The sequence below is a fragment of the Mesitornis unicolor genome, unplaced genomic scaffold (assembly GCF_000695765.1).
Source record: "Mesitornis unicolor isolate BGI_N332 unplaced genomic scaffold, ASM69576v1 scaffold20927, whole genome shotgun sequence".
Lineage (NCBI taxonomy): Eukaryota > Metazoa > Chordata > Aves > Mesitornithiformes > Mesitornithidae > Mesitornis > Mesitornis unicolor.
In genome coordinates, this window is record NW_010196032.1 from 15,586 (window position 1) to 40,773 (window position 25,188).

The window sequence follows — 25,188 nt, forward strand, 5'->3', positions numbered from 1 at the left end:
AGATGCTGCAAAATGAACTTTCCCAATATTTCAATGGAAAAGCATAGGTTAGTGATTTTTCTACAGCTGACATACGCTGTAATTTGTGAAACAGAAAGAGTTTTGGAATAAAAGTTTACTTTTGAATGAAATTAAATTAAATAAAATTAAAGGAAATAAATTTCTTATGTGAAACTACAGTATCAATCAGCTTTTAAAGATCCTACTTATGAGACAATACCAGTCAAATACAGTCCTAGTAAAAACAAGAGTTTAAACCTGTAACCAGCAAAAAACATTTGCATATTTTTTAAAGTTCCAATTTAGAAACTTAAATAATCGAAAGGACTTCTCTGTAATACTTGCCACACAAAACTTGGCTATCAAAGACCAAAGGCAGGAAACAAATATGTGCAATTAAGAAAAAATGAAATTGACCACTTTGTTTGTCCAAGCTAAATAGGATAGTGAACATAAGCCTTGTCATTCATGAAAACTGCACTTGGCATGAATGCTTTTTCAGTTTTAACAGTCTAGAATTACAAAGAGTGTATTCATATTTTCTAAATGTGTGTCATAGTCTGAACTCCTCCCTGACTAATCCCTTGCTCAGCCAAAACTCTCATCCATCAGTGACAGCACTAGATGAGGTCTATTATGTTATTACACCTGGCTCAAAAAGCAGATTGAGAAACTTCTTTTAAAAAGGCTAAATTCATTCTGTGTTTTATATGGTCCTTAAGTACGGTCAAGCAATAAACGCTTCTACACAAAAGATGATATCTTGCATAAAGTCAACAAGTTAACTGCAGTTGGGCCCATGGGGAACTGCAATAGGGGATGCAAAGGCACTCTCCAATTCTCCCCTCTGAGTCAGAGAAGACTCAACTTGGGAACCAACCAGTGGTCTAAATAGGCTTGTAGACACTTTTACAACAGTTTCACAGGAGAGTAAACAGGATGGAAGAGAACACAGTGGGACATTGACTTCCCAATTGCTGTTTCTCAATCCCTATTTCAGTCAAAAGACCTCACTATTATACAGCAGCCTTATTGAACAGGTAGCAAAAGTAGTCTATAAACACCAGCTCAAAGAAAAACCTTATGTTTCCCATCCAGAAGTCATTTGATAGATACAAAAAGGTCAGGAATATTAATCTTAAATGACTAAGCCTTCTCTAAGGATAAAGTTAGTTTCTTCATAATGAACACCAGACAAACTCTCTGAGTTTCTGCTTTTTTCTCCAACAGTCTGGCCACGTTACATCCTCATACGATATAGCCCTGATCTCAGGTTGACCTTCCAGGAACTACTGTAACATGCTCAGTAGTAAAAAGCCAATCTGGAGATAGTAAAGAGCACGACCAGATTTGCAAAATTAATTTCAAATATCCCACAAACATGGGCACTAGAGCCAATGCAAATGACAGTCAGACCTTTGGAATTTCTTACCTGATTCAGTATTGAATGTCACAGTGTTGCTGCTTGGACCTTCACCAAGAGGGTTTCTAGGTTTCACGTGGAATTCATAACTGGGGAACAAAAGAGCAGAGGTGAAAATTTTGCAAACCAAGCATTCTTTCAGAGTCTGGAGCAAGCAAACTCCCAGCACACACCTTGGTGCTACTTGCCTCCTGGAGAAGGACATAACGGCCTCATTTCTTGCTCTGAAAACACTGAGACATTCTTTGTCTTAACTCTATAAGGCCTCTCTGAACACATAGTTTACCAGTCCTTTTGATAATTCTTTGCAATGCGGTTGCAATGCACCACTGGTTTAAGTCTGTCTCCTCTCACATATGCAGTTTCAGTCCTTGCAAAGGGAGTAGTTCAGGGGAGGTCAGAAGCAATCTGATGAGCAGAGATTGAGTAAAGCACATTTCTATTTCTTTGCACATTTTTCATTCATAAGAACACCAATTCAATGTCTCTCAGGCCCACCGACAGTGACAGACACTGGGTCAGTGGTGAAACACATGGCATGTCTTCCAGGACAGCAGCTCAGCCAAGGCAAGACCCAATTTTGTTAATATACATTAATGGTGAATATATGAAGTACTGATAAGATATTGCGCAGCATCTCTTTCTTATCTTTTCATAGTCGTGTTGCACAACACCAGTCTGTACTGTAGTTATCTCATGATCCCTTTTCATCACAACTGTATTGGGAACCAAACACAGTGCTATGAAAATGAAACAAGATTGAAGGAAAAAAATCCAAGCCAGACTCCTCTGCTTAAGCTTCTCCCACAACCTCGACACCTGATTAACAGCAACAGACAGGCAAGACAAGGTGATTTCTAGCTCTGCATCTCAGCCTAAACTCCCACTTTCAATTAGAAGCTCTAGGTAAACAGCTATTGAAAGACAGTTGCAAACCTAAAAATGTTACGCAGAAGACACCAGATAGACAAGGCAGGAGAGTCACAAGGCTGGACACTGGACACAGCACAGATCTCACAAGGGGAGAGACTCTGTAGTTCCTCCCTCCCAGCACACACTATCCCAGCAAGCTGCTGCTCAGCTCTCCTGGCTCCAGGCTGGCAGCACCTGGAAATGTTCCGCCACTCAACAATGCCTCAGTGCCTACCTGTAGGACCTGCATGCCCTCCATGACAAAGCACCCTGATGAGTAGCATGTATACACCCAGTCAACAGCACCCTCTTCATGCCTTCCCCATGAGCTACAGGCAAGAATCTGTCCCATACATGCCACCTACAGAGAGACTTTTCACATGCTTTGAGTGCATACATGGTGAATCTCTCTTAACACAGAATGTTTTTTCATCAGTGAGAGAGATCCACAGGACACAAGTCAAAAGCAATGTAGGCCTGGAAAATTGGCCATAACTTACAGACCAAACACAGAGCAAAATGAGAATCCCAGAAGTGGGCAATTAAACATCCAGTCCTTGACTCTTGAAGGATCACTTACCAATGATAACCTCGTAGCTCATGGCTATAACATAGCATCGTAATGTATTGCTGAAATTCCTTCCAAACAGGAATTTTCTAAGAAAAGAATGTACCACTCTCTGCACGGTTGGAAATTTGTAAACTCCATTTGCAAGTCCCTATAAGAGTCAGAATAATTCAATCCAAACTTTGGATTACCTCTCATTGCTTCTTGGCTCCTACAAAACCTAAGCAGCTAGCTAATTAACCTCAGTGGACTAATCATGTAGTACCAAGAAACTGTTTTCCATCCACAGTACTTCTAAGAGAATCTTTAACTTTCAAATTGCTTACATAAGCAATTGCCTTTATTTCTAGGGTTTTCTTCTCTTTTTAAAAGAAAATGCTTATAAAGATTGGTGTGCTGAGCAGATGCTTTGTGGATAATTCATGGACATTTCTAAGTGAAAGGTGGGCTTCTTTTGAACTTTAAAAATTCTGTTTGGAATAATCTTAGCATTCATTCAAACATGCTGCAAGATCATTTTGAGCAACTCATATTACCCTGCTGTAAGAGGGAGTAATTTAATAAATAATAAATTAAATAGTAAGTTCTAGACACAAACGTCTTCTTCATTATTTACTTCAAATTATTTTAAAAAATACATGCTTTTAAAATTTGGATCTGAGCAGTTAATATTTATATTGAGCATATGGCACAGTAACTCAAGTATTCTCATCTAGCAGGAAAGGTCATTATCCAGAGAACTGTAGCAGAGCCATTAGAGATTCCTTCTGAAGAATCACTGAAGCATAAATGAAGATTTGCTAATACATTAGGTATTTTAAAGTAATAGCCAAAATATATATTTTGGACAATACAAATTAATGCACACCTAGACAAAAAAATACTCCAAAGAAGTCTTACTGCTTACTTCACAGCAGGAACACCTTATCTAGAGCTATTATTGTAATTTTGATCATTGTAAGCTTAACATGGCATGTTTTATTGCTTTACTGGGAATTTGTGGTTTGTCGTTATGGATGATAGTAATCTGTTTATGTCTCTTTGTATGAAATCAAAAGGGAAATATGAAGAGCACTGCCTAGGTTTCCTGACCTAGAGTTTTTTATTCCATAGAATTGGCTACAAGGAAAGGACAAAAATTGAGCAGGTGAAACGCTCCTGTGGAACTGGACTGGGCAGGGACTTAGAAGGTAATGACACAGAAAAGTAGGAACTAAAGATAAAGATCTACAGAGATCTGGATTTATCTGAATATGTAAGGATTTCACAGATTGTGCAAGCTGGATTTACATGCCTCTGTCAGGCAGAAAATCACAAGCCGAACAAGATGGAGTATTTTGAAACAAATTGAAGCATTTTGCTGATTTCTGTACAAATATATTGTCCTCAAGAGCTGATATGCTCTGTTGCATCAGGCAACTTTTTTCATAGGAAACAGTCCTGTTCCCAAAAAACTTAAGTAAGCCAATGAAATTGGACCCATCAATTTTCTAAATTTATAAATAGACCAAAACAAGAACTGAAGACTAAATATTTTCCAAGCACTGTTTTTCAAATTGTGGTCTAGGGACCTTTAGGATCTCTGCAAAAGATCAAATCACAGTTGGGGAAATTATGGCAAGATTGAAATAAAGAACTGAAATATACACTTAGAGATTTCAGCTTATGTAAACATATAAACAAAATCAGAGAAATGGAAAGTAATAAAGAAATGTCCAAAGTTTAGCTTAGTCAGTTAGGGGAAACTCCTATTAATAATGTTAAAGAGCAAATTTTTTAAACTAAAATATATACAACTCTACAGTTTTGTGGTAGATGTTTTCACAGGTGCCCAAGCACCACAGGCTTTTCCTCTGCCAAATTCACAGTGGCTCCAACAGTACAAGAACAAGAAATCACCAGTTTGAAGACGAAGAAAAGTAACTAATTGTCTGAAAACTGAAAGGGAGAGAAAGGAAAAGAGACTGAGCTCACAGTTTGATAGAGTTTACAGATCTAATTGTAATTTTAAAGCCATAGTGTGGTGCACTTAATATAAAACCTTTTAAAGTCTCCCATTTTGTGCATCAGGTGAAAGATTTGAAAAATAATAGTAAAACAGCTAAAAAGGGCACCTGCTGCAATCTTACGCACTTCTATACAAACTACAAGGGAGGGGAAAAAAATTCTTAGAGGTTCATGAAAGTAAGTAGGGCAAAGTTAATAAAGGAAAATAGACAAGCTATATAATGATTATCCCATGTCTACCTCTTAGCTAGACATTTTCATGAGTAACCGGAGTCTATATTCCATCTTTATAACTGTGTGCCTATGATGCCAAAAACTCTGCTACCCAGTATATGCAGCAATCTAACTAACATGTGCCACTCTAACATCTGTAAGATTGCTAACCTACGAACATTGGAGACTAGGCCTCCCAAATTGCCCCAAACTGCTTAAGACAATAAAAGTACTTGTGCAGATTAAATGGACTTGACTTGCAGTAATTACTGTGGAGAGCATATTTTTCCACCATAGGAAATCACTATTCCACATGGAACCTTGGCAGACGCAGATGCTCTTGCATTTTTTAAATCATGCAAAAGGAGAAGGTTGAAGACTGCAGAACTGAAAATAGGTGAAGAGAGATTTTCACCATAATAGGATGACTGGAGCAGCTGAGTACAGTCCTGGGACTTCAGGTCAATTGCTGGGGAGATAATGGTGGTTAGGATGACAATCATGCAGGACTGTCTCCATGTACGGAGCTTCTCTGTCTCTGCAGAGTGTGCTTGGATAGCAGTATGATCAGGCATAGCAAATAAAACTAGGTTTAAGAGAAGGGAATGAAAACAGAAAGAAAGAAAAAAAAATCTAAGTTTGTTTGAGGAGTCCTCCTCTTAATCAAGTTGGAAGAAGGGCTAAGAGAAATAGAAAATGCTTGCTCATGAACCCTGACATCAACAGCAATTTAGTTCAAAAAAAACCTGTTACTTTTGTGATAAGGAGCACAAAAACCACCAGCACTTTTCTGCCACTTTCTGCATTTTTCTGCATTGTAACTTTCACTGTAGTTCTCATCTCTTGACCCTTGCTGTTAAGAAAAGCTAGTCTCTCTGCATTGGTAAATTTTTTTTCTTGTGTGAGGTTAGCACATTTTTGGGTGCTAACTGCAATACAAAGCAATACTAAATAATGGTAATAACAGAATGAGAGGATAGGTGCAATAAGATGTTTATTCAGTAGACGTTTGAAGACTTATTTGGCATGGCCTTCAAGTAAATTATAGTGATTTTGTTTCATACCTTTTGTAAGACGTGAAAAAACTTTTGAAAGAAACCATCTACATACATTATGAAAACAGTCTGGTACATTTGGTACCCTACACATTTCATGTTTGCTTTACAATTTTGATTGGTATGTTGGGTTTGTGAGGTGATTGTTGTTGTTGTTGGGTTTTTTGTTTTGTTCTTGGCTTTGTTTTGTTTTGTTTTACCTTGGATTTGGTTGTTTGGTTTTGATGTTGTTTGGTTGTTTTTGGTTTTTTGTTTTTTTTTTTTTAATTAGCATTTCCTGTTATTTATATTACTTAAGAGAACTCATGTCTGGAAATATACTTTCCCTTGGGACACAATCTAACCCAAAGGTCCAAAAGAGACCACTCAAAAAGTATGTAAAAAGGAGAGAAGTGTATTTGAATTCACCAAACTACTTAACCAGTCAAAGGATCAGTACCTAAAGGGAAGTTTTAAAAGGCTGTGGAATACAAACATCACAAGATTTTTTCTTCTTATTAATACTTTTTTCTATTAAGAAACTATACCAGCAGGCTGGTAGGACATGTCTGCTACTTTAATGGCTACCTGAGTTTTCCCAGAGTTATTTGGCACATCTCTAAAGTCTTACTATTTTTTGTTGTTACGTTCTAATTATTGCTAAAAAAACCCATGCATGAGAACTGTTTTCCACAACATTCAGACTCCTTTTTGTATGGAAATTAGTGCTGCAAAGTTTCCTGGATTCTAGTGGTATGTTCTATGAACTTCATTGCCCTTAAATAACCTGTCAGAATGAAAGAGGAAATGTACACCTAATTTGAAAAAATATTTCAAGATAGAGCAAGGATACAGAAATAAGAACTACATATTTTGGCAGAGAAACCAGCAGAAGTAACAGTAAAAAAGTCAGAATGATGCTATATCAGATGACTGGAAAACTTAAATAAATAAATCAAATTTTAAGGAGTTACAAATAACCAAAACTAGTAAAATGACCCAAAATTCTGAAACTCCATTGGAAATGGGAAAGTAGAATTGGAAACAAAAAGATAACAACATCTGTATTTAATATGCTAGGCTAGGAAAGGTCCTTGAAAAAACTGCAGGTTAGTGAAACTGATTTTAAGAAAGGATAAGATACAGAGGAGCACCAGAATTATTACACAGGAGACAGAATGAAGAAAACGAAAACCACAGTAAGGCCATTTCTATCTCAGATCTCTGGAGTTTTATTACAAACAAGTACCTCACGGAGGGAAATACTGAAATTTGTGAATAATGACCCTACCTTGACTCAGATATAGAAGATCTTGCTTGACTATTATCACAGAAGACTGCAATACTTTCTTTTGAAGGGCAGTTTTTAATGTAAAACTGAGAATAGATAAAAAACACAGTGTCCTGGCTATGCTAATGAAACTAAGCATTATGGTGTGAGCAGCCTTGTAAGGAAACTCAAAAGGAAGGGACCTGTATGATAAGTTGGATGGAATATTGTACATCTAATTCCTCAAATGATTGCTTGGAAGTTAGACTGTAACTGCTTTGACCAAAGCAATCAGTCTGTGCTTTGTCTTCGACTGTTTTCAAGGTGGAATAAATGGTACATTTCTCAAAAAAACTGTGACAGTTTTCTCAGTATAAAAACTGCAGAATTTCCATGTGGAGGATGAAAAATTAAATTGACAGATTAGTTCATACTAACACATCCCTTTCTCTCGCTTTTCTTTGCAAAGAAATGAATGACATTTACATTAACATACAAAAGTATCTTGGCCTGCATTAAAGAAAATGGACAAAGTTGAGATTTACAAGATCAAAAACTATCCCAAGGTACAATCATGCGATAGTTTTTGCACTTCCATAAATCGGACTGTGACAGGGAGGGTCTTAATCTTGCGAACCTGTGCTTTCTCTCAACACAGAAAAAATTCTGGCATGCTGTCAAGAATATAATTTACAAAACAATTCTTAATAGATTGTCAAAATCGCAGATAATTTCAGCCCCCACCAGTCAGTACTAATCTCATCTTGTAACAAAATCCATGCCCCAGAAGAGCGTTCCTCCATGGTCTCTGTTCTGCCCTTGCTTATCAACCCCGAAAATCCTCTCATAGGATTAACAGAATTATTCCAAATTGAAGATAGAAAACATCTTATCTGCTTCCACATGGCTCCTGCCTTCCTTGTGATCATTCCAATGGTTCCAGCTTTACCTGCCTGCCTCCATCATCTTTCCTTTTGAACACAGAGAGGTCTAAAAATGCTTTTCTCTTTTATCTATCTGGACAAAGCTTTCAACATCAAGAACTTTTCTTTGCTTCCAGTCTTTTCTACACTTAACCACATCCATCCCATTTCTGTCACCATATATGACATGAAGAGTTTAAGTCTGTAATGGAAAAGAAACTCACAGGCTTCTTTTCAAGGATGCAATTGTATTATTTCAAAGCAGAACTGACATGAAAACACAAACACCATAGCCTGACAAGTTTCGCAGCACCAACTGCCTTTCTTTGTCACTACTTCAGAAATACATTGTTTTAACTGCCTTTTCTAAGCTTTCTTAACTGATTGAGGAAGAGATTGAGAAAACTGATGCTTGGTCTCTAGTTGTATTGCTAACATACCCTAATTGCGTCTTAACAAGACAGAGCAACATACCTGCAGTTCACCCTTTCACAAGCCACATGCCTTTAAGAAGTAACAGAGATACTCTTGATGCAATGCATAGCAATTCTAGCCCATCTTATGAGTTTTGGAGTCTCTCAAATAAGCTTTTTTTGGTTATCACATGTTCCCAATTCAAAAAATGACATCCCATATTAAACTACATATTGCCTAACAATAACTCTTCAAGATGAGTTCTATGCAGAATTTTGTGCTGTGTTACCCATTTAAGGATAAAAATAGAAAAGGGCAGTTTAGCTGAAACAGAAAAATCTAGTTACCAAAGCCAAATGGATGGTCTTACAGCAAAAAAACACTGTCATTTATTAGCTTTATGATGCAATCAATAAACAACACAAATACAGGACAAGTGGTTTTCTTCCTTCCTCTGCATATTACCACACAAAAAAGAATAATAATTTTGGTGAGATTTTTTTTTTCAAAGAATACTAATGCTTATTTGGACTAGTTGAACAAGATATACACCATCAAGTGGAACTCACTGGCTTATTTTTAACTTGCTGTCTGTTTCGAGACATTGAAAGGAAACTACATATACAGGAAAAATGTAACTTTCGTCTGCATGGTGCAATGCAATGGTCAAGCTTTGTACAGTGGCCTGGCTTGCATTCCAGTATTTGAATGAACATGCATCTAAATAGGCAAGCAGCCTATGTCAGTTGTGTCGAGCAGCCCTAAATCCCAGAGAGAGACAACTGTACATATAAACCTTGATCTCACATATCAAGTTTATATTTCTTGTGTTCACCTTGTTTCTTTATCTGCTGCATTCAGGAGATTTTTGACAAAAAGCAGTACATTTCCTTATCTTTATCTTTCTGATAAAACAGGTCACTTCTGCAGTTTGTCCAGACTATATATAGTCTTGGAAATTTCAGAAATATTCCTCAGATGTGTCTTATCTGTTAACTTAAAAGAAAGCAAAGCCAAAGCATACCTTTTTCCTATCAGAACAGGACTAAGCCAAATTTGTTCTTATACACAGATGTATTCTCATTTGAAGTGGCAGACAGCTGACAGTCTAAATTAGTTGGATTAACTTAGAAAATTATTTCATTTAATTACCTTGTGTCAGGTTTTAGGTTTTCCACAGTAGAATGGGTTTGATTTGTAGTGATAATCGATTTCTCCTTTTCACCATCACTTGCTCCATTTTCAGTTGACACAACCTCATACTCTAGAAAAATCACAGTAAAGAGAAATTTCCTTAAGTAACAGCTCTTACTCAAGCTTCTCTTTTCTCATCTGGTTTTCACTCCTACTGTGAAGTAGTTCTAACATTAGTATCTAAAATTGTTAGGAAAGAGAGATCGAAATCCAGATTGCCGAGTGCCTAGCCCCTCATCCTTCCTCATAATTCAATTATGAGATAGAAGATACTCAACATTTCAGCACTGCCCAAAGGCACACTAGTGACAATACTCCAAACACAAAAGCATAATCATTCTGCAGTTTGAATGAAAAAATATCAAAGATTAAAGTTTCTAAACAATTAAACGTGGATTAACTTAAAATAAGACCTACTTTTTTAAGATGTCCAAAGGAAACTGCCCAACTAATTTTGATTGTGCACCTAGGGAATCTGCCAGTTCAGAATGAAATAATTTTGCACTTTTTTTTTTTCTGTATTTACATCATTTATAGATGCTCACTACTTTCCTTTCATCTCACTGAGATGTATCATCAAGCACAGCCCATGCTCTGAACAGGGAATTAACAACAGATGTTTGGGAAGAAGATACCCTTTCAGTCGTACCCCTGTCCAAGACATAGTCTCTCTCTAGCAGACAACTTCTGTCCCGATTCATAACTACCTCTTCAAATAGACACACTCAATATATTGCTAATTTTCCTCTCTTTGTAAAGAAATTCACAACTTCCGAAGCCACTTCCTTTTCCCTTCCTAAAATCTGTCTATAATACCAAGTGTAGCTTTGCTAACTGTAAGGTAGGAAAGTAGAATGTTTTCAAAGAACATTTGCAATGAGCATTGAGACCTACAACAAAATTAATAAAGTAAGCATTATACTGTGAGGACAGACCATCAATCAACAGCTACAAAACCTCTAGAAAGCTACTTTCCTGTCTTTTTCTAATCATACTATTAATTTTCAAGTTCTTAACTAAATGTTAGCAAGCTGTAGGGCTTTTTTTTTGCTAAATATTTTAGTTTTCAATACAAGGAGATCCATTTGCTGTTAACACAGAAAGATAAAACATCTGCAATGGGATTCAGTGTTAAAAAGGAAAAAAAGCCCCACTTTCTAAATTGTTGCTGGACTCTCAGATCCTTACTCCTAGGATATGTAGGAGATGTGTACATAAATGATCATACAGACACAAACTGACCTGATTTTCACCTCAATTGTGTAACTATGGCTTCTTTTGCACTCTTCTATGCACTAAACAGCCATCAAAACTACTGGGGTAAACTATGTAAGACAATGCAATTAAGTTCACGTGCAAAGCAGCTCTAAAAAATTATGTTCTAGAATTCCAAGCCTCTAAATCACAGCAATTCATTCTGAGCAATTATATACATGTATGTACATGTGAATTTCAGATTATTTACTGCAATAGTTTCAAAAGGGAGCTCCACACAGCATCTTTTTATCTTTGCCTTGTAATGGACTTAGTTATTTAGAGCTTATACAGAGCAACATAAAACTGCAAAATAGGTTTAAAAGTTTGTCAGAAAGTCAACAGGAAGGAAGGAGTTACTGCTGAAATTGAAGATTTCAAAATTTCCATGTTCAGAAGTCCTCCCCCACAACAGTCACCCATGAACAGCAAAAGAACAACCACTGAGTTTTAAAAATAAACTCATGAACATGCAGGAATGAGTGTCTCAGATAAGGGGGGTGGGGGGAAGAAGTAAAGAAAAAAGCAAGTAGAGGGCTATTACTTTAGAACATTTGTTCAAATGGGACCCCAATGCAATGACCAAAGACATTAGCATTGATAGTATGTGTAAAACATATCTGTGTTTTCTCTCTACGCATTTCCTTTATGGAAGCAAAGAATTTTACCTACATAGATACCAAAGTCTGAGTGAACCATAGAGAAAAAAAAATCACAAAAGCCCTTATTTGCCCTAATTAAGCCTCATTAGAGAAATTATGTTTGTTAGGAAGCATGGACGAGAGAGTGAATATCCTTTGCCTTAGGTACATGCAGATAGAGAATGAGTAGGTAACTTTACAGGCATTCAATCTTTCTGCTTTCTGCCACCCCCAAGTCAACATGTGGTTTGAACTTCTTAATTCATTCAAGCTGGAAAAGAAAACACAGCACATGTGAATGGGCCTGCACATGTGCACACACAGATGCACACAAAGAATAACTGAGCCCACCCGGTACCTGCTTGTTACTCAGTGTATGAGTCTCATTGCATGAGACAACAAACTGCCCTGCTTTTCTGTAGCAATACGACAGTAGATGTGCATGCACAAAATGGTCTTGGTTCCTGATATTTGCAGTCTTCATGAAAACAAGGAGGTAAGCTTGATCACTGTTTTGGTTATTATTTATCAGATTTTTCCATTACTAAAGTACAATTTTGTTTTTAGAAATACCCAATATGATGAAATAGCTAAAAGTCAAGCAAAGTAACCTTTAAATAAAACCAACTCAATGAATTACATTTTCTGTTTCCACACTTCTATCTGAAAGACTGCATTAAAAATGAGACGTGATGCCCAAATCAGATGATTGAAAAAACATGTATAAACTACAAAAATAAAAAGAGATGACAGAAAATTTGATTTAAGTCTGTCTAAACAAATAATGTCATGGTGCCAATATGAAGTAATCATTGTTTTCAGAAAATGGGATTCAATGCCTTCTCTTAAATTCAGAAAATGTCCTTGGATGAGTCATTAGTAACTAATTGAAGTTAAGATGGAGGAAACAAGCTCAGTGAGAGTATTTGTAAGCCACAGAGTTCAAACATTTTGTATTGCACATTGAAATTAAAAAGAATGAAGACATTATTTATGGTAAAGCTGTTACACCTAGATAGGAAGGTATCTAAACTGAAAACTAAAGTTTCTTCCAGTGAAGCAAAATGAGTATTAGTCACTTATTCTGCAGAAGGTTTTAATCTTCTTTTCTAGAATGGGAAAGGGAATGACAGGTGTGTCATTTATCTCAGAATATTCTTATAGAAGAAACTTCATGGGAAGTTCCCTCAACAGAAAACTGACTTTAAAATTCTGCCCCATTAAACCAGGACACATATAGAAGACAACAGAAAAATTATGAATGGTCGTCTTGTATTCTTACATGTCTATGTACTGATTCCTGCATGACTCACAAGAAGTTATTCTCAATAAAATAAGTTCCTTTGAAAATGAAAAAAACCCAAACAGATTCTTTTAACAGATAACTTGGTGACCCTATGGTGTGTACAGAAAGTGTTATGCTGGCAGAATAAGTCAGAATTCTACTGACTTATTCGATGGATGTAAGGTTTCATTGTGTCTGACTCACTCATCAGCAACATCCTCAAGACGAGAAAGATGTCTACATTATGTGTTTGCATCTATATAAGAAAGACTACTGTCACATTGCTGAAACTTCTTGACTAGATCTTACCAGATCCTGTACACAGACAAGACGGAAATTAAGAGAAGATACAGAGTCATAGTTAAGTATAGTTTTGTGTCATCACTGACACCAATGATACAGTTCTGAGTATCTCATTCTAATCTAGTAGCATCTTCTTGTCCACACTGAAGTTGAGAGTAACACCAAATAAAAGCACTGGGGTGTAAGACTCCCTTGGGATTAAAGTATTTTTAAAATGGCATAAAACAAGCAGGAAATACTGTATTCTAATTCAATGAAGAAAAGAAATCAGACCAACCAGTAACAGTGTCATTGTCTGGTTTTTCCCAGTCCAATATGACAAAAGTTGGACAGCCTTCAACAGTCACCACTGTGAGGTTGGTTGGAGGATTTTGTGGAGGACGAGTAGGTTCTTCCTTGCTGCCAGCTTCTTCTTGAGGAAAATGTTCAAGAGAGCTTGTGATAGAGCAAGGCACATCATCATCTTTCTTCATGTACTTGACATGGGGGGCTAAGGGCAATAGGAAAGAGCTGTTATTCAATACACAGTGTTTATACAAAATGTCAATGTCATTTCACCTAGTGCACAACTTCCATCTCAGGGCATCAAGTAAATATCTGCACAACAAGTCAAAGACAAACATAAATGTTTAAGTATAATAACAATATATTCAATATTAAGCTGCTTCTTGGGTTTTTTGTTGTTGTTAGACCTGGAATCTGCACTGCCTTCACCCCCTTGTAATTGGCACTACTGATGAAATATCGTTCTGAGGGTGTTAGTAGGTGATATGCACTGTCTGAAAGAATTTCTGTCATAAAACACCACAATTAACTTTAATCCTTCTATAGTAAAATGGCACTACAGTTCCATCTGCAGCTTTTAAGTGTTATGCTAATACAAAGATGTAATGCCCATCACAACTTTGTTTCACTAGAAAGAGTAACAAGTTTAGCCCAGAGTCATTCCATCATTACACTTGCAGTTTCTAAAGTGACTATCAAAATCTTAACCATTTTCAGTGGTACAGGACTAAAAATTGAAGCAAACCTTCTGAGGCAAGTGTCTTGTAAGTCTGCATCAAAATTAGGAAGACTATTGAAGAAAAACACATTAGTTCTAAAGCATTAGTTCTAAAATTAAATTTTCTATTGGATGTAAACAATAAGCTCTTGCAAGACAGTGTCTTCAGAAATGTAGTATCCTTTACCAGACCAAGAAAAAAACCTGAAAAATCTTTTGGTACAAAAGCACTTCTTCCTGTCATCTCACCTTGCTAAACTCTCTAAGTTTCTACAACAGCAATAACTTGACTACTTCATCATCTAGTCTAGTATATGTTACCATATTACTAGACTATCTGAATGTGCACAGTGTAGAATGAGAAGTGAGGCATACATGATAGGTAGATAGTCGTTATGATAAGATGCACTAGTATTGGGGCAATACCTCTTCAATTGTGCTTGCAAGCCAGTCGGAAGATTTTAATTTGGTTTGGTGGAATGTGAACAGTGTGCAGTTGTACTACTGCTGACATACAGGAAGAGCCACAACATTTTTGTGTGCAAGACTGTAAACTAGGAGGTGATAGCAGGGAAGAAAGTAGAAGAGAAGTACAATTTAGTCATATGCTGGTGGTCTGCACTACAGTCCTTTCATCTGACACTAAAGTGGAAGAGGATAAAATTAAGTTTTGGCCTTTGAATACTAAAAAAAATTATCTTGTTTGGCCAAACAAGATAATTTTGATGCAAGATAGGTCAGTCTTCATATATTCACTCAAATAGTAATATCATAGCTATTAAAAACCTACCTTGGTACCTCGGTTTGCCTGAAGAATCTGTTTCTGATGTAGGACTTGAACTGAAGACAGTTGCATCAACTGTGGGAGACAGAGTTATAATTTAATTTGCAATAAATACAAGGTTTCAGTGTTAGAACTGCAACATTTCACAGTTCATTCAACATTTTAAATCAGGGTAAAGCTCTTTCATGGTAGACCTCTGCTGCCAGGTCTTTCCCTTTTAAGGACTCTGCTTTGGCTGTGATGTTAAGTAAGCCCCATACCTACCTGCTAGTACAAAGACAGCCATAATAAAAATGGCAGAGTTCACAATTGCTGCTGGATTCAGTTCATGTAATATGTGCAAATTCTGTTTAGAGCTTTTTAAAAATATCTTTTTGCACTGTATTGGCTGTTTAGCTTGGAACTTGTTTCATCTTCATAGAATATATAGCACTATTATGTTGGCACATGAACTTCTCCAAAAATAACAACAAGAAAATAACAAATTCTGTTTTCAGAGCATACAACTTCTAGAAAATTTGAAGGAAATTGAAGGTAAATATACTGGTGAGCAGAAATATGCAAGAACAGTCAGAATTCATGACAACAGTGTTTTGTTAAATAGCCGCTACACTGAATAGAATCTTCTCTAAGATGCAAATACTACAAAGTACATCAATGGACAAAACACAACATATTCACTACATGAGTTTTTTAATAAATATGGCATTTGTCTTCCTTTACTGAGCGCTAAGGGTCACAGTGAGTTCATGATTGTTATAAGGAGACAAACATTTCAGTGTTATTGTAAGTTCAGGAAAATTTGAAACAGCATCATTCATGAAAATATAGCTAGAGCTGCGTATTTTGGCTCAAAAATTAATTCTAAGCACAGTCTCTCCCAAACCCATTCCTGTATGGCCACTTTGAGGAGATTTAGGTCTGAACTTGCAGTTAACTACCAATTTTATAAAAGGTCAAATTATCAATGAACCACTGTGTTTAATCTCCTACAACTTTTCTGTGTTCACAGAAAAATGAAACAAAACAAAACTGTCTTTAATATGCTTACCATAATACTCTGGAGTTGCAAAAGCTGTTGGTGTCTTATGTGATGTTCCTGTCCTCACAGGTGGTGTTGGTCCAGCAGGTTTAGCTATAGTGACAGAAGGAGCAACTTGTGGCAACAAGTCATTCACTATTTAAAAGAGTGAAACAGCTCTCTGATTTTCTAACACAACTCAGATTTGTTTCAACTGTTTAATGAAAAAAGCCCTTTCATTTAAACTATGATATTCCCTCAAAACTTAGACAACAGCTTCCAGTTGGATTTAGGAAAGTTCCAAGTTGTTCTTATTGCCAATATAACCTACTCCTGAAACCCAGTAAGAAACCTTTTTGCTACTTGAGGATAGTCTTGAAAGACTTCAGTCAGCTAGAATATGGTCTGGTTTAACACACAGAACTGTCCTACACAGACTGGTAAAAGGGTGCAAAATGACCAGCATTGACATTTCTGCTTCTCAAACAAAAGAGCACATTTCTTCCTGAGTTGTAAGACAGGGCAGCTGAACTTAGCAACTGAAACTTCGATTCTTGTCCCAGATATAGCTAAGGTCTTTTCATTTCTGCTCTCACTACAGGAGATGTATTAGCAAGGCTGGAACATGTATGAAAATAAACACCACATTCTTAACTATGGTCTGCATTAAGAGTTTAACCACACAACAGTACTGGACCTTCCACTAAATGACATGAAGATGCATTTCAAATGAAGGTAAGAATAATGCAGCCAAGACTAATATTTTTAACACTTAAAGCACGGAAAAAGCTTTCTTTCTGAACTGATCTATTCCGTAGTAGGCACCATAAGTTTGGACAGTAACTGATTGACAGAGGCAATATTATTTCCTTTAATTAAATAGCTATTTTAAAAATTGTTTTAGATAATGTGACATTGCTTTTACTTCCCAGCTGTTACCACTAATAATGAAAATATGTTTCTAAGAGGAAAACAATCCATTGTAAAGGATGTTGATTATTTTAGAAATAGCTGTAAAAGACAAGAACTACATTCACAAAACATGCTGCCAGATAACCACTGCATGACTGAAATCTCAACTCCCAGAAAGTCAAGAATTACATAATGTAGTTACCGTCCTTGCATATATAACACAGAGGAATGTGGTGGCTGAAGGCAGAACTCTGGTGAATCAAGTTTAAAACAGCAACCTTCCATTAATTTCCTTAATAAAGTGGAAATTTATTAAGATTCTTGTAATAAAGATTCTCGTAATAAAGATTCTCTCCCTACTTTCCACTTATTTCCTTAATAAAGTGAAAAATGACTTTCACGAAAGTCCAGTATCACAAATGTTCTGGAACTTTCCTGTTTCATTTTTTTCCATTCAGGAGACTCTTAATGTCTGCACAGAAGCTTTCTCATAGTATTCATCCACTGGATGAGTAAGAAAGATGCAAGTGAGGAATTAATGAGAGTGTTAATAATAAAAAGAAACAGGACAGAATTATGGAAGGGAAAATCCAAGAAGAACACTGAGAGAAATTTTTCCTCTTAGTACTGCGAAACAGTCTCTCCAGGGAACCAGAAGAAACTCAATTATGATGTTTAAAACTAGACTGGATAAGACACTAGGAAACACTGAATAAGGAAAATCTGCTGCTGGCTCCACAAGGAAGAACCAGATCATCTAACTAGTTTGTTCCATCTCGAATACCTAGGAAGGTATGGTAACGGCTGTCTACCACATAACCTGGCCTCTAGTATACGGAAAAAAGGTGAAATTTCAAAACACCAGTAAACTAATTAGACAGTTCATGGAGAAAATCAGCATAAACCCTACAACATTTTTTTTATGCCCCAGCTTAAGAATGAAAATGTAATTTGTTCTGTTTTAGCTATTACTAAGGAAGAAACACCAATCAACAGCAAGTATAGACATAACATTTTGGTCTTGGCTCTGCTGTTGAGTAAATACACAGCTTGTTTCATCCAGTTTGGAGATTGCTTCTAATCTGCTGTACAAGATCCTAAAGAATTATTTAAGCCTTGTGTGCCTTAATAGCACACAAAACTCCAAACAAAACAAAGAAAACAAAGACAACAGGAAATAATGCAGAGCCAAGACCTTTATATTTCCAGTGAACTACAAAGAGTAATAAGATGACAGTTTAACACTACTTGGAATAACATTATCATAAGGATTCTTATCTAGAATCCACAGACAAAACATATGTAAGGATACTGAATATCAACTTCAGGATAAAATCAAAATAAAATAGGAAATATGAAAGTTTCTCTATGCTTTTACAGTGAGACCGAGAAACGTCAATACTGTAGCACAGGAATGAAACTAAACTCTTTGCACATAAATTATCTCATCTCACTCTACCTCCCAGTGCCGTTAGCTTTCTGGGTGCCTATTAGCTCGTTATTTGTGCTGGTTAATGGATGTGCCATATATATGGGACAGAATTTCTTTACAAATAACTAGTTGGGAGCATGCATTGAAGCATAATATTCAATATCTTCCATCTGACATGCACATTAAGTAACTGCAAATGCTATCAGTAGACACAAAATGTTCTTAAGGTTGATCGTCTTAAAGGATGACTTGCATTATGCGGTTTTTCTTTCAGTTCCCTTACTAGGGGTGATTTTGACACAACTAAGTTAGGAAAACAAAAGGAAAATGGAGTTTATGTATGAAGACAAAAGACACAAGGCCTTTATGTTCCAGAAGACTAGTTTCTGTAGATATGACAGATAAAAGACAAAGATAAAAGAAAAAGAATCTATACTGTAAAATTCACCTATACTCTGCTAGTCAGTTCAGAATAATCTCAGACATCATAACATACTTATATTGAAAGGCTGAGATACCTGGACTCCCTGGTTTACCAGTCACGGTGTTTGGAGGCAGAGGTTTTCTTCGCATTTGTGTAGGCTTCACAGGAGGTAGAGGAGGATGCTGAGGGCCAGGTGATATAGTAACTGAATGACATTACAAGACAGTGTTATTAATTATTTAACCTCAGATTCCATAAAATCAGAACCCATTACAATTTATATTCTGACTTCTCAAACAATGTTTCATGTCTGATCAAAGGTGGAGAGGTGAGGATAGAAGATTAAATAAGTTGTATTTTCAGCCTTAAATTCTTTGGGAAGTGTGTGCCATGGAGTTTTAAACCAAGCTCACACTGAAGAAATATAATCTCCTTTGGGGTTTTGTACAAGTGTTTCAGTGATTCGTTTTCTGTGTCGTTACTAATTTCTGTCAATGGTAATTTTCTGGCAGTCAACAGGATACTTCTTCCAACAATAAACACCACCTCAGTGTACTTGGAATCTTCAATATCCAACTCATCAAATTTCCGATCTTTTGTACTTTCTACCCTGTAAAACTGGTCACCTTCAGCTTGAAGCAAAGGATGTAGCAAAAGGGAAAGTATCATTAGGGACACTTAAAAATGCCATTCAAAAGTGAAAAATGAAAAAAGTCACTGTCATTTCATGCACTGACATAGCTAGAGACAGTTATTATGTTAGAAACTCCTGAAGCAACCCAACTATATTGCTTCAAAGTGCAGTACAAGCCAATATCTATTACATTTATCTGGTATGGTCCTTTGACAGTGAGGACTGAAAGGAGAACCTAAGCCTCTAAATTCATACTTAAAAAATATTTTACTGTATTTCCCAGGCAACTATGAAGGATTTTATTAAGCAAAGGAAAGGCAAAGGAAAAGATTTTTATTCCACTATTCATGTTTGCATTTCTTTCCTTAAGAAAAAAACAGGAGATATGTCCAACACATTTATGTTACAATAGACTTTTTGTACCTAACAGAGGAAAATCCTAAAGAGTAATATAATTCTTATAATGCTGCCAATGTAAACAAATATGCAAGTTGCCTGATACTGAGTTATTTGCTACACAGATTACCTTGAGCCCTACATATCAGACCTTAGTTTACCCTAGAAATAGATTGACTGTGGACAAGAAGGGAGTAGATGCAAAGACTCATTTGGGAGAGCATTTTACAAATACTTACAATATACAAACAGAAAGATCTCCATATTTCTCTGTTCCCTTTTCTTTTTGGACTTTTGCAGTCACTTATAAAACACATTTTTTTAAATCGCTCTATCTAATTCAGAAAGATGTAATGGTTTTGAAAATAGCATTTTAAAGTTTCATATTCATTCCTAATCCCCAAGTGGGCATGAAAAAAATTATGCATGAAGTGAAAAAGGATAATATTTTTGTATATGTAAGTCATCATACCCCAGATACTATCACATGGTAGTATCCATGATTACTTTTCCTCCCGACCATATTTAGGGAATTGTATTGTCTAAGATACTTACAGGGTAAAAATGTGTAAGTATTGACTTGTCAGTGGTCTCTATCATATCTACTGACAATACAACTGCAAGTTATATGCAAGTCAAAACATTACATTTAGTGGACTGCATCACAGTTGAATCTACTATACTGCACTCTGGAAAAATGAGAATTCCTACCCTTCCCTCCTACTACTTCCACAGTGATTTGGGCTATGCTCTATGATGCTACCAAATCTAATTAACAATGTATGGAGACTGAGCTTGTAAGGCAGAACACACAATAGAATTTAGGGATTTTGTGATAGCGTAGATTCTTGTGAGGACAGTGGCATGATGAACTATTAGGATTTATTCAATCTCAGGGGTTCTTTGTGGACAGAGAATGTATTTCCTTGCCTGTCACTCTTCACAAAAAAAGAGGGCATGCAACCTCTTAGGGTAGACTCTTAACACATCAAGCTTAATTCTTGTGTGCTATAACCTATTATTATCATGTCTTCTAAATAGCCTAAATGTAAAATTTTTCATTTAAAACACACTAAGTTTTCAGAAAAAATAAATGTATTTAAAGAGAAAGTCAAATACTGGCTAACTTATAGCAATACTTGATTAATCACCCTCACCTCTTTGCATAGTAATATGGAACAGATCCTCCTGGAAGCTATGTCAAGGTATCTGGGTGACAGAAAGGTGATTAGAGACAGCCAATGTGGCTTCACAAGGGAAAATCATGCTTGTCTAATCTGTTGGCTTTCTAGGATGCAGTGACTGTCTTGATGGATAAGGGAAGAGCCACAGGTGCAGTCTATCTTGATATCTTCAAGGCCTTTGACACGGTCCCACACAACATCCTTGTCACTAAATTGGAGAGAAATGGGTTTGATGGATGGATAAGGAATTGCCTGGACAGGCCCATCCAAAAGAGTTGCAGTCAATGGCTCTATGTCAAATGTAGATCTGTAACAAGTGGTGTCCTTCAGAGGTCTGTACTAGGACTGTTCAATATCTTTATTAATGACATAGACAGTGCACACTTGGCAAGTCTGCAGATGACATCACCAAGCTGAGTGGTGCAGCTGATACGCTTGAGGAAAAGTATGTCATCAAGATGGATCCTGACAGGCTGGAGAAGTGGGCCAATGCAAACCTCATGAAGTTCAACAAGGTCAAGTGCAAGGTCCTGCACCTGGGTTGGGGTAATCACCAGTACAGGCTGTGTGACAGCTGGATTCAGAACAACCCTGCAGAGAAGGACTTGGAGGTATTGATAGATGAAAAATTAGATATGAGCCAGCAATGTATGCTTGCAGCCCAGAAAGCTGTGTCAAAAGAAGTGTGACCAGTAAGTTGGGAGAGGTGATTCTCCCTCCCTGCTCTGCTCTTGTGAGACCTTATCTGGAGTACTGCATCCGGTTCTTGGGTCCCTAGTACAACATAGACAGAGCTATCTCAGATCAGGCCCAGAGGAGGCCCACAAAAGTGATCAGTGGGCTGGAACACCTCTCCTATGAAGGTTGAGACAGTTGGGATTTTTTAGCCTGGAGAAGGCTCCAGAAAGATCTTTCAATACTTGAAGAGGGCTTATAAGAAACATGGAGAGAGAATTTTTACCAGAACCTGTAGTGATAGGACAAGAGATAACCATTTAAAACTAAAAGAGGGTAGATTTAGATTAGATATAAGGAAGGAATTCCTTACTGTTAGGGTGGTCAGACACTGGAACAGGTTGCTCTGTGAAGTTGCGGGCGTCTCATCCCTTGAAGTGTTCAAGATCAGGTTGGATAGGGCTTTGGCAATATGATCTAGTGAAAGATGTCCCTGCCCATGGCAGGGGGGAGGGGGAGTGGAACTAGACAATCTTTAAGGTTTCTTCTAACCCAAACCTATGATTAAATAATTCTGAATTCTGACATAGATAGTAATGCATCATGAAGGGAACTGAGATACAGAAGTATACAAGAAAATTAAGAAACACTAGTAGCTAACTTCACAACCATACCCAACTGTCTCTTATGATTAAAGTTCAAGGTATTGGCTTGCATCAAAGCTCTAAAAGCTTAAACTTTAAACATCTAATGTCATAAGTTGAGTAAAAGCAGATATACGTGTTCCTTCAAATCTATATGCATAGAAAATATTCCAGTCTTTGCAAATCACTGACTGGATTTACTTAAATACACAGCACTGCCTGACATTCAAACAAAAAAATGCAGAGTGCCATCCTTGTTTGCAGTCTGCATCCAGCTACTACTAATGCTAACTCATACTGTACTTAATCTTTGCCAAGTACGATCTTCACATTGAATAAACTTTTAAAAGGGTGAAACATCAGAAATCAGCTGTTAGGATAGGCTCATGTCTTTGTGCATGCAAATTAGGTGCAAAGGAAATTCAGCCAGGATTAAGAGCAAACCACAGTTCATAAATTAGTAAGAGGCTTATCTCAGTAAATGTGTTTTTAGGTCTAATAACATGTTTTCAAAGAAAAATCTAACTAAAAAAAAAGCAGCTGCAGCTGAAAAGTCAATGAAAGAACAAAACCAAAATTATTTTACTTTCAGTCAGTTTTACCAGTAAAAAAGCACAGCTAAAACAAGCTCTACACTTGGTTATGCTAATAAACCAAAGAAATTTGTGTGGCATACAAACACACTCAATACTACAATTTTTTCAGTTGAAATAGAAAATTAATAAGATTACTAGAAAAAAGTGAAATACAAAAAGCTTATTTTTGAAAACCTATTTGTGGAAGCTATTTTTCAGTAAAATACTTTGTTTGTCTTGAAAAGATGATTGCAAGACTTGCAAGAAAAATAAAAGTGACAAGTCTGGTACAAGATATGTAAAGAACCTGCAGTCATATTTGCTCCAACTTGTTATTTTGCTTTAAGCCTAACGTCCTAATTTTCCTCATAATCCTAATACTCACCTAAACTGTCTTATAAGCAGGACACTTTGGTTATGCATTCTCCCTATTTTTCTTTGCCACATGGAAACTATTAGTGTGAAAAAAATCAGTGCTTACAGTACGGTGGCTGCTTGATAATAATGATACAACACTTGTGTTGGTAATATATGATATACAGTATATGTTAGTAACCTAGCAGTGACCATGAAATATTCTTATTTTTATCTCTTTTAGTAGCATCCTGAAACAAAGAGAACATGCATTTAAGAGGATGACTAAGAATTATTTTCCGTTCTTCAGTGGAGGTGTTTTTTGTGTAGGCAGTATTTTTATTTTTCATAATTACTAAAAATGGCTATATTGTCTTTTATTAATCTTACCAGAAAATGGCTTTTCCTTGGTATCACTATGTACCAAAAGTTTTTCCACTTCCATGCTAATTTGTCCGGCAATAGCCTCAGGTGTATATTCTTCATCTGTGAAACAAAAGGAAATAAAACAAGTATCTGCAGTGCAGTATCAAATAATGAAATACTTCTATACTATGTATGTTTAAACTGTAGATAACATTAGTTGCAGAACCTATATATGAATCATCTATATTTTTACAGATAACTTAGTCATATCCACTATCTTCCTATTCAAGTAAGCAGAAAGTGGTCTTGAACTAGAGGATTATGCAATTTAATTCTAAACATTCCTTGAAAAAAAGTGTATTTGGAAAGAGAGAATGAGTAAGATTAAGAGATAACAGATGAGTTAAATGAAGATTGTTTCATTAATCATGGAAACATGATTACAGAGAACATTTTAGTTTTCAGTATACAGAATAAAATGTCCATTAATTCTTGCAACAAGCAAAGCTCTCCTTCTTCACAAAAATAAGGTCTTTGGTTATCCTTCACATTGAATGGCTAAAGCAATTCTGAACCAAACATATACCATATTTGGAGTACTGGAGGCAAAGTGTACATAAAATTCAGTTTGTATATAAAAGAAAGTCTTACTTAAAAGTTACATAAACACATTTTATAAAAAATGAAGTAAACGGCATTAAAAAGATCAACATAACTACTCCTGGTAGAGACCAACTGTTTCACATGCTGATATTTATAGGACAGCCAGACTGTTAAATTAATATGCTCTCCCTATACAACATAAGTATATTTACTTTATAAAAACTCTATATATGGTAGAATGAGAAAATGCATTGCAATTTCATAACGTTTGTGGATAAAACCCCCACACTTTCACATGAGAAGACAAAAAACCCCCTGAAAGTTAATGTAATTAAAAAAACAAAACAACCACAACTCAAAATAAAATTATCAAATTCCAAGCCTATTCCAACATGATCTAAACATCTCAAACAAAGACTTTGTAGGTTTATAATCTGGTACTCAGCTTGTTTCAAGTTGGGACTAGTATTTTAACAGCATGAAGCAGATAATTTTTCAATTATTTTACTATTTGCCCATTCTTGCTAGGCATACCTAAGGAATCTACAGTTGTGGCACTACACTTAAAATGAGAGTGAACAGAAACTCTGCCCTCTCTAAAAGTGTGAGTGAGTCTCAGTACTCCTCACAAAGGAGAATAATAGTATAGAAACATTAAATGGCTTATTTAAGATTAAAATAATCAGACTTGTAGTAAGCCAGTAATAGGAAGTTTATTTTATTTTATTTTATTTTATTTT

The 25,188-nt window shown here is 36.2% G+C and overlaps 1 protein-coding gene across 1 annotated transcript in view; it reads right to left on the reverse strand.

Moving 5' to 3' along the window:
* LOC104543662 (target of Nesh-SH3-like) overlaps positions 1-23,965 on the reverse strand; it is a gene marked incomplete at its 5' end in the record, with an annotated part of 31,488 nt that extends 7,523 nt beyond the window's left edge. The window contains 8 exons of the mRNA XM_010188323.1: positions 1,435-1,512; positions 9,917-10,028; positions 13,719-13,931; positions 15,235-15,303; positions 16,280-16,405; positions 19,112-19,222; positions 19,542-19,649; positions 23,870-23,965. Of these exons, the coding sequence (XP_010186625.1) occupies positions 1,435-1,512; positions 9,917-10,028; positions 13,719-13,931; positions 15,235-15,303; positions 16,280-16,405; positions 19,112-19,222; positions 19,542-19,649; positions 23,870-23,965 (913 nt within the window). The remainder of the gene's footprint in view (positions 1-1,434; positions 1,513-9,916; positions 10,029-13,718; positions 13,932-15,234; positions 15,304-16,279; positions 16,406-19,111; positions 19,223-19,541; positions 19,650-23,869) is intronic.
* Positions 23,966-25,188: the final 1,223 nt, after the last annotated feature.